The 10,608-nt window shown below is 33.2% G+C and overlaps 1 protein-coding gene across 5 annotated transcripts; it reads left to right on the plus strand.

Moving 5' to 3' along the window:
- Positions 1 to 9: 9 nt before the first annotated feature.
- On the plus strand, positions 10 to 9,515 carry LOC105325299 (stathmin). Of its 5 annotated transcripts, XM_011424809.4 has the most exons (8): positions 2,088 to 2,260; positions 3,756 to 3,808; positions 5,881 to 6,000; positions 6,570 to 6,721; positions 6,844 to 7,035; positions 7,264 to 7,404; positions 7,584 to 7,724; positions 8,410 to 9,515. In XM_011424809.4, exons 2-8 carry the CDS (start codon positions 3,799 to 3,801, stop codon positions 8,485 to 8,487), a joined length of 834 nt encoding a protein of 277 aa, XP_011423111.1. In that variant the 5' UTR covers positions 2,088 to 2,260; positions 3,756 to 3,798; the 3' UTR covers positions 8,488 to 9,515. The 5 variants fall into 5 exon arrangements, with proteins under 5 accessions (XP_011423117.1, XP_011423114.1, XP_034313929.1 ...); XM_011424815.4 differs by lacking the exons at positions 2,088 to 2,260; positions 5,881 to 6,000 and adding an exon at positions 10 to 65; XM_011424812.4 differs by lacking the exons at positions 2,088 to 2,260; positions 5,881 to 6,000 and adding an exon at positions 32 to 88.
- The last annotated feature ends 1,093 nt before the right edge of the window (positions 9,516 to 10,608 follow it).

Below are 10,608 nucleotides of genomic sequence, written 5' to 3' on the forward strand. Positions count from 1 at the left end.
TCACTTCCCCTCCGTGAGAAGCGCGCGATTGGGTTGTAAACGAAGATTTTCAAGAGAGATAGACGGTATATCGAAGTACTTCTTGTTGGTGCGTCGAAGGTTATTTTGCATAATTCTCAAAATGTTATGGATAGTTTTACATCATTTCATCTCCATTTGATAATTTTAAGTAAGACCAGACACCACACGTATAACTAAGTTTGATGCAGTTATATAGGTCTAGATAATGTGATTTGATAAATGTAAGTTTTTAAATGACTGGAAAACATAATCTCAAAGAGGAACTATGAGTTAACTGTTTTATTTTTTAGCTTAGACATTTGACTAGCTTATTTGATATTGCACAGTTTAATTAGGACAGAGACATAAAAAAAAATACACTTGTTTCCTTCACATGTAAAAAAAAAATGGATTGATCTATTGCTAATGATCTTCTCGAACTTTGCGATGACAAAAAATGAAGCATATTGCTTGTTTTGATTGCTGTCTCTAAATTGTTCAAACCCAGTAATTTCTTGCCACTATCATTGCACCAAAGTAAATCTTGCAGAAACACTTTACAATTGCATGCTGCGTTTAATTTTTTTTTTATTTTTTGGAAGATTCAAGTTGAAGAAGAAAATCGATTTAAGTAAATTAATGTCTTCGAGATAGCAATTGATCGAGTTTTAAACTATTGACACACTGGGTTGCTTTTATCTTGAACTCCACCAAGAAGGATCCCTCAAGGAATAAGTCTCAGAGATGTGGAAAAAAATTCTTTTAATGTTTTTGAAAAAAAATCATCTTAAGAAGATTTATTAACAGGAACTTCCAGCTAAACAAGAAAGCAAAGCCCATATTTCATTCTCAACCAATTTTGTCATCTCCTTCTTGGCAACATCTTATACATGTGATATGTTTTTGATTTTCTACAACAGACAGTGAGATTGCTCATACCAAGCGGTTTGCAATATTTTTCTAACATAACAAGAGGGGTTTGTCTTTTATAATCTTGATGAATGTTGCCATTGGAATGAATATCAAAGCCTTTTTTACACAGAATGCAGAAATCTTAAGAATATTTTTTAGTATGAAGGAGTTAAAGGTACCATTATTGTTGTTAGAAATTGTCTCTTTTGTTCTTGGATAGTGAGAATTAAGGTGCAGACGTACTAGGCAGATATGACTTTTACAACTTATATAAGAAATGGGATGATGTATTGCAGAATTTCTTTTTTCAAATCAGTATCCAATCAGTGTATATTTTAAAGAAATGTCATTATTTTTCAAATATTGAAAAAAAGGATAATTCAATATTTGAAGATGTTCCACTATTGTTATGGAAGGTTTGGTATTCAATATTGATCAAGGGTTACAAAGCTCTCAAAGGGGCTTTGGAATCCAGTCATGCTCGAGTTGAAAGATTACTCACCCTCCATCGTGAGTACAGGTAGACTGACTCATACCTCCATATTGATTCCTCCATTATTTATCCTCAGGATTCTATTGATTTCCGGGGAACATTCAGAGGAAATGACAAGGATTGAAATACATTCAACTCTCTAGTTTTCCATTATCTTGATATATTTGTATTACAAAGTATCATATTACCTAGAGTTTGAAAACTTGCATATCAACCATGATCTTAACTGTTGCACAGCATATATTGTACCATATAATGTCCAATTTCTAGTTCATTTAATTTACAACTAAAATAGAACCTAGAAAAACTAGAAATGTTTATTTCAGATTTCTATTTTTCTTATACTCAATACTCACATATATAGAGTTTAATTTTAGATTGATGGTGTAAATATTTGAGGGGGGTGAGGATGTTTTATATTGATGATACTTTGCAAGTTATGTTTCTTAAAGGACCGAGAGATCAGTCTCTTTTCTGTCGGAATTGGTGGTAGAATGAAGTAAAATTCCAACAATAATGGTCCTCTGTGGACAAACTGATCACGACATCAATAATGTTGCTCTAGCAGTCCAGAGCAAATAGAGCTTTAGCATTTTGCAGATAGAGAAAAAAAAACTTCCAAGGAGATATTGGAAGTTTTGTGCAGCGGCAGAAGCAGGCGGTTTGGTAATGTATTCAGTATGACTAGGGTATGAGTCATCAGTCTGCAGTCCTGCACAGCCATCGGAAGCTCCGTGTCGGAGAGAAGGAAAAAGTGATTGTAGGCTAGGCTGCAGTGCAAGTCTGGGCTGGGAATAGTTATTCAAGCTGGGTTAGCGTGTGACTTTTTTCCCCTCAGTATTAAAGCATGATCAGGTATGGATATTGTTGTACATAAAGCCTGTTTAAGGCCTTCTAGATTTTTATTAGTAACTTTAAATTCTTACTTTCAATTAGTTAACGAAATTTTTTCCTTCAAATTTTTCTGTAAGACATCGAAGATACGAGCATGCTATAACTTTGAATACTAGAATGTTGGGATGACCTTATAATCCCTGGGATGATCTTCATTTAAGCAATTTTAAAATTTTCAAAAATGATTAATTCTAAAAAAAAAAAAATTAGACCTATAGAAAATACATTGCTTTATAGGTAATGAATATATGAAAAAATGGTAATGCATACACTGAATTTCTGGAAGTGATAAATAGTAACTGAAAATAATTTGTTTCATGTTAACATGAATGAATTAATGATCAACATTATCTTACGTAAAATATCAACTGCCTCAAATCTTTATTAAAAATTTAACACACTTATGCTGAAGGTAAACAAGAAATTAACTTCAATAATTGCAATAAATTTGGTGTATCAAAGGATAAATTGGAGTTACTTTTGTTATTAACATATATTATAACAGGTATAACTGCTATAGGAAAGCTGTTACTGAACAGCTACCCTAAATATACATGTAGAAATTAAAATTCTGATTTGGGGGCTGATATGGCTGTTAAAATTTTGTGATCCTGACCAAGAGTTTGAATTAGAATAAATTGTTGGCTTTCTAGTGAGGGATGATTTTGCATTTTGGTTTCTAGTTTCTTTGTGAAAGTGATTTAATAAGGCATGTAAGAATTGACCTTAATTAAAGTTTATATAGCCATCGAGCATGAAATAGATTGTTGTAAGAGAACTTTTTTTCCTGGGATGTATTTATTGTTTGTATTACATAACCTCATCAAATAATTGGCTGCAGAACTGAGGCTCAATGGTTCAACTTGGGTTGACAGACAGAGCTACAGTTCCACTTGTACAAACAACTTAAGAAATGAGCGGTGAATTCTCTGGAAACAGTTTGTGACCATAAAATGTTATACAAATCCTTCTCATTAAACATTGTTTGAATGATAAATGTAATTGTATCTTGAAAAAAAGAGTGGACAGTTCATTGGCCATCCATCATTGTTTTAAAATTTCATCTATGGTTTTCAAAAGTTAAACTCTTCTGACTGGGGTAATTTTGATATTGTAGTTTTAGAATTTGGCACAATGAACTTGTATTTATGTTTAGCAACAGGCTTGTCCATCATTTAAAATTTTACTGAGATGCAAAATAATGACAGAACCAAAGTTCTTATGGGGTACAAATATTTAAAGTTTTGATATATTCAAGTTATTTTTCTTTTATTTTTTTATTTAATTGTCTTTGACCCAGCAAACCCTTGTGCTAGTGGCAGATCCTATTAAATGAGGTCAGAAGATATATTACGAAGGGCCAAATTATTGTGATGGGGTTTGTGCAGCTTAATGGAGAACCCTGAGAAGTGAACAATGCATTTCAGTGACATTCATTTCGTTATTCTTTTTACAGGTGCAAAATCAACCAGTGCCTTTAGAATTGAAATCCATACACAATGTCAACAGGTAAGACAGCATCAGACTTGTCTTGTAAACATGCAACAACTTTTAAACAAAAATTATTTCTTAGTCACAATGATTGATAACTTTTTTTTGCCCAAGTTAAAACTATAGTATAACCTTCAAAAAAGAATGAATCCCAAAGTTTCACATTAGAGGAGTTTGCTTCAGGCAATTCTTTTGCAGGTTGAGGCATGGTTTTAGCATTGTATTAAAACACAGCCATGATGCTATTGGATCAAACTTTTCTCTTCATTTGGGACATGGATCAAATGAATAACAGTTAAAAAATTGTATGCAATACTACATAGCTTTTCCATTGAATTGACCATTTCAGATTACAATAAACATAGTGAACGTAGTCCAATGTGGAAGGTTTGTATTGGTTCTGGGCAGATAACACATAACCCTTGTGTACAAGCATTAATTATCCAAACATTGCAAGCTTCCATTCACATGTATGCTTTAACATTATGCATTATATACATGGCCATCGCAGAAGCATATTAAATTCATCTTTTCACAGTTTCATGAAATCTTGGACCAACCCTTAAAAAGATGTACCATAGATATTGAGAAATTTTCCGATCTAATAACACAATGTATTGTAAGTCTGTACATCAAACTGACCAATATTGACATTAGTGTTCACAAATTGCATCTCTGAATGAATTTCTCTTCAGTCTTAGAATTTTGGGTCAGGAGTCTGTCACTAATCAGGGAATTAAAATTTATTTTTGTGAAAGGTGAAAAAAGTATTTCAATTTTCATTTTTGAATATAGAATAGTTTTTTAACTGTATTTCAAAGTAAAAATGGTGCATAGAATGTTATTGTTGAATCCTGTACATTTTCAGTCTTAGAGAGAGGGCAATCAATAAGTTTATAGCAGTGGTCTCACCAGATTGATTTAAAATAAAGCCTAATTATCCACTTTCCTTCTTAATCCCAAAAATAAATACGCATTTTATTCCTATATTGAGAACAGATAAAAACTACAGTAAAAGTTCAATTAAAAAAATATGTACAGGTTTAGTAATTGGTTAAACCAACATTAATTTTAGAAGCGATTAATCTCTGGGTGGGAAATACAGGTAGCCTGTTTTGTGTGGTAGAATAAAGACTTTGAAGACTTCTATATTAAGCTTTTTGCTCCATCAAACGGATGAAATCAGAAATTGTATCAGTAGTATTAATGCTATCGGTGATCTTTGTCTGAAGTTTATACTGCAGGCAAACCTGTGCAGTATGTCTAGACCTCCAGTCTGCTATTGATTTCTTTCTTGCTTAAGAGGAAAAAGGAACATGATGCTGTTGTTTGAAGATCTGATTTTCTGTCAGAAATGAAGAGAATACATGTATTTGAACTGTGCTGCTTTTTTTCATTGTTGAACAAATAAATCTATAAAGATCATGTTGAATTAAAAAAGAAGAAAAGAGAATGTTATAGGTGTCAGAATGCAAGTAGGTAAGTGTCACTGTGTGACACTGCTTCCACATTCTGGAATGGCGAAGAAGAGAAGTTCTAGACAGCGTACTTGTTGCTGATGCACCAAGTTGAATGTTCTTGGCCCAGGCTCTGAATAATTGATGAAGGGTTTAATGATAATGGTTGTTGTTTTGAGTCACGATTAGGAAGCAACCCATTGGGTGCATTACCATTAATGGATTCTATTGGTTAAAAGGAGATGTGTGTCAGTGGAATTTGATTGCCGGTTTATTTTTTTGCAAATGATAGTCGTCAAATAAATTTTTAATTAAAATGTAATGAACATCATTCAGTGTAGATAATTTAACTTGAAGGAAATAACCTTGTGTAAAATGGTGACTGGGGTTAGAAAAATTTAAACCACTTTGAAAAGGTATCATACTTGTTGATTTTTAGACTGAACAACAAATACATGTCCTTGCAATTGAAGAGAATAAATTAATTTTGGATACTTTACTTAATCGGTCCTCTTTGATTAGTCTCTTGAAGAATGATTGATTCACTTGTCAAAACATTTGAAATATCCAGAGTAATCTTTATATTGTAATAATGTAATTGATTTCTTGCCTTCCTGCTGCCGGGATAATCAGCCTGTAACTGGTTGAGCCTTTTCTTGTGCTTGAGAGGCACTAGCAATAATAAAAAAGCTATACACCAAATCCACCCTAACCAGAGGTCATTCGATGCCGTCGTTGTCTGGAAAGGCAAAGGTGACAATTCTGTATAGATGTTGTCTTACATGAATCATTTTAGTGATTTCTATCAAATATACCTGCTTATGTTGCATCTGCTTCGGAAACCTCATTTTTGTTTCATGCATAAACCTTTGTCATGAATGCTGTAATGAGTTTAATTTTTGTTTGCTACTATTATTCAGTTCATTTGGCATTTAATCATCCAAATCTTTTCAGAGCTAAAATTTTTAATGAAGTTTGCAGGTTAAGACATGAATTTTTATTTTATCGTTGCTATATCATTATCAATATCCTATATGTGCAATTTTTCATACTTTTAATTTGCATGTTTTATAACTTTCTAAAGAGCATTATCATAATTTTAGGTAACAACAAAACTTTTGAAAGATTTATGTGTGCCAATACTAAAATTTACTTTTGAGTTCAACATTTTCACGTGCTACTGGATAGTTTAAAATTTTCAATGCTTTATTCCTGTGAACCTGTGCAAGACTGTTCCATTTCATTTAAATCAGTTTAGAAATTAATTCATTTTACTCGAATCCTGAATTGTCATTAAATAAACCCCTGTTTTTGTGTTGCAGGGTTACAGAAGAGTACAGGTGGTGTGGCCTATGACTACATCTTGAAGCCAGCTGCTGATAATGCCCCTAAAATATCTTCCCCTCCAAAGGATAAACCTCTAACACATGATGAGATCTTTGAGAAATTGCAGAAAGCTGAGGCCAGAAGACAGGTATATTCACAATATTAAATGTCTTTTTGACAAACAAGGAGTGGTATAATATTTCAACAAAATGAGTTATGGACCATGTTTATTTCATATAAATTATTTTAAATAATGTTTATAATTTATAGTCTTTAGAAGCTCAAAAGCTAGAGTTTGTTGCCAAAGAAAAACAGAGAATGCAGGAAGCCTTGATGAAATCCCAGAAAGAAGAGGAGGAGAAGGCTAAAGCTGCTCAGGCCAAACTCCGACGATCCATGGAAATCACAAAGGAAAACCGTGAACTACAGATAATGAGTCTGCAAGAGAAACTCCGAGAACATGTAAGTGTAGGCTGTATAGTGTAAGAAGTAGTTTCTTTGTACAGCGTTTTGATTTTGTGTAAATGAGTAGACTGTTGTCTCTTTGGTGTTCCTGTAGTAGAAAAAATATTGTGATTAATTTTCATTCACATTCTTATAAAATTCTGGATGTCTCATGTAAACAAAATCAGACCAGAACATTTAGAGTGTTTTGAAATGCTCCTCACCCCCAAATCTCTATCTCCTCAGCTGGCCAAAGTACAGGAAGTATGTAGAAATAGTGAGAGTATGAGCAAAGAGCTAGAGGAAAGACTTATTCAAAAGTATGAAGCTTATGAAGAAAACCGCAATAACCAGCTTCAGTCTGTTGTCAAGCGCCTACAGGACCATGTAAGGATTTTGGAGATTTTCATATCAATTCTTTTTTTTCTTCTCCTTCTAACTGCTTTCTAATGGTTTTCTTCTTTGAGCAGAGCTTGAAGTAAACACTATGCAATAACAGAAGTGAAGCAAATCTCAAAAATTTGGGGCTTTATCGTATGTGTATTTGATTTCATTGTATTCCCCAGGCAAAACATATTGAGGAAGTATGCAAAGCTAGTGAAACTATGAGCAAGACCTCTGAGGAGAAAATTATCCAGAAAATGGAGAATGCCCTAAAGAACCGTGAAGAGCATTTTAAAGCACTGCAAGAAAGACTGAAAGATCATGTAAGGCTCTTAGTATTGTGCTAAAAGGATTACTGCACACATGTATACTCACTCTTGTACTAGAAACTCAATCTTCATATATATGATTACTTCATGTAGCATTTCTTGTTTCCCTCTTTTTTGTATCAAATTAATTTTCTACTTTTTATTACTTTGAAACATTATGAATAATGCACTAATCTTCAATACAATGGGCACCGACTTTCCTAATGCTCTGTTTAAAAAATTGTGATAATCAAACCTTCCACATTAATGCATATTTCAACATTGTTAAATAATTCATTGTATACTGTAAATTATTTATAAGACATGCCCATGTTGACAATAACATTCATAGTGAGAACTAATGCTGCTGTTGACAAAATTCATAGTGAGAACGTATGATTTTTTTACATACAGTAATAAAACTTAAGATATCAAAGAGCAAAAGAAATAGTTTTGGTTCCTGCTTTTAAATTCATTACTGAGGTTGGAGAGTAGACTTGAGGTTTGAAAATAGAATGTGGAGTGCATGTCATGTTGTCTTTGGTATGACATTTAAATTGTTAGAATTTGTCAAAGATCATTCTTCAGTACACGTGGAAGAATTCTGTAAATCAAAATGATGACTTTATTAACACTTTAAGTAAGAAATTGTCTTAATTAGTTTAACATGATTGATGAAGTCTTTTGATGATTCTTCTAGGAACGTAAAATCGAGGAAGTTAGAAAAAACAAGATGACCATGTCTAACTGTTCCATGGAGGGAAGTGTCAGCTGCTAGATCTAGCTCTCGGTGCCAGGAAACACCAGCTTCTGTTGCCTAAGGATTTACTTGTTAGAGAGACCTGAAGGAATAACTAATAAACGAATGGAGTGAGACACTCCCAATCAAAATATGGACTATCAATGGATGACTTATTTACTCAAATATGGATGTTTAAGAAATACTGATGTGACATGAGCTTTTCAGAAATATTTTCTATTATTTTTTTTTCTTTCCCAAAACTTTACCAGCATGAGTTCTTATATGGAGAATGTTAGTGCTAAGTGCTTTTACATTTAATAGTTGCTTTGTTGTATGGAAAAAGAAAATGATGTTCATGGACTTGTCTTTTGAAGAAAAAAAAAGTGCTACAAAAAATGTTTAACTTTGCATATTGTTGAGACAATATCTTCAAAACTTCACTGACTGTATGCCTATTCCATTATATAATAATAGATGTTCATACCAGTAGTTGTTAAATGCACTGAATAGAAACATGTAAATCATTTGAAGTGTGTAGTATTGTGATGCCTATCATGCTCATTATTTCAGTATACATGTATTTGCATTATCCTTTTATAATATATTGCAGAAATAGATAGAATTTTTATGCTTAAATTCAACTGAATTTTTATCAGTGATAAGACTTAATCTATAATTCAACAGCCTTTTGTCCTGTTTTGTTTAATTTGAAAGTGGGTTTCAATATAATGCAAGTGTAATATGTGTTATTTAACATCATTACTAAAAATGCAGATTTAAAGTGTTGCCCAAGCATTATCTGGAAAAAATAATTGATGGGATGCTACCTGTGATCTTGTTATATTTTCGAATTTGCACAGGAAGTGGGTTACTGTGTAGCAGTTTTGTAGATGAGTGTGCCATCTTGAATGTTTATATGGCCAGTTTAAAGTTCAGCAGTTCAATTAGAATTGTTAAGTTTCCAGTGTACATGTATATGGTATATGCGGTCTGCAGGAACGTGGAATTTAGTTTTAGCTTTTGTAATGTGGCTTGTCTCAATTAATAAAGCCTTATTGTACTTCTGTGCTGTTTTGTTTATCTTTAAAGACTGGCAAAAAGATAACATAGTATTTTAGAATATTTTAAGGATCAAACGCAGATGTAATCCATAAGTTCAAAGCAGCAGGAACTACGGTAACCCAGGTTCACAACATAATGTAATCCATTGTTGCCTTCTACGGGTAATTTTAAGCTCCTCTTACATCTGGTTGGGTAGGAGAGGGCTGTGCGGACACTGAACCCTGGCTCAAGACAATATCGTTTCCCTTGCAGTATTGATTGCAAGTAGAACATGATGGGCAAAAGGGATTGAAACGGACACTTTGGAGTGGAGATGCAGAATTCAGGACACTGCTGACTGTGGGCAAAACGAGTATTGCAACAGTTAGCGACAAGAAAGATAATTGATTTTACTGTTACATGTATTTTCTAGAACTATTATAATTAATAATTAGAAGAAATTTTCAATTCGAAGGATCCGCTCGTTATGCTTTTAATGACGTGACTCGCCAACCATTTTTTTTTTTTGTCCGAAGACAATTGAAAAAATTAGATCTATAGACAATTTATATCAAATATGATACTATTAACGGTAATTTTCATATGAATACAAACTGATTGAAGTATGTTCCGTATGATAGGATAATTTCAGGCAGACCCCCTCCCCCATTGTAAAATGAAATAAGGAAATTGAGAGTAAAACAGAATATATAAGTAGACTTGCCCCCCCCCCCCCCCCCCAACACACACATGGATTAGGATTTTCATGATCTTGGGAAGTAATTTTATAATTTTTGGAGGGTCAAGATTTTTTGGATGAGTCTGCCCCCTCCCCACTTTCAAAAACGATGCTACGTGCCTGGTCTAGGACGAGGTTTTGCCGATTTTCACCGCTCCAGACTCGCAATATTGAATGATTCTATTAGTATCACTCCGTCACAACATCATATATGTATGTAAAACATAAAATGTTGCTCACCGAAATCTTGCTGAGTAAAACTACAGAAGCAAAACAGAGGGATGAAGGACTGCAACTCCGTTTAAAAAGAAGCTTGGCAAAAAAGACTGCGCAAATTGACCATTCATTTGACTCAATCGTAAAATACCATTTCAAAT

The sequence above is a fragment of the Magallana gigas genome, chromosome 7 (genome assembly GCF_963853765.1).
Source record: "Magallana gigas chromosome 7, xbMagGiga1.1, whole genome shotgun sequence".
Taxonomy (NCBI): domain Eukaryota; kingdom Metazoa; phylum Mollusca; class Bivalvia; order Ostreida; family Ostreidae; genus Magallana; species Magallana gigas.

Excerpts from the sequence above, each read along its gene's own strand:
- LOC105325299 (XM_011424809.4), top strand. Across the intron at positions 6,722-6,843 it reads AAGCTGAGGCCAGAAGACAG|TCTTTAGAAGCTCAAAAGCT; the intron begins GTATATTCACAA and ends TATAATTTATAG. Across the intron at positions 7,405-7,583 it reads TCAAGCGCCTACAGGACCAT|GCAAAACATATTGAGGAAGT; the intron begins GTAAGGATTTTG and ends TGTATTCCCCAG.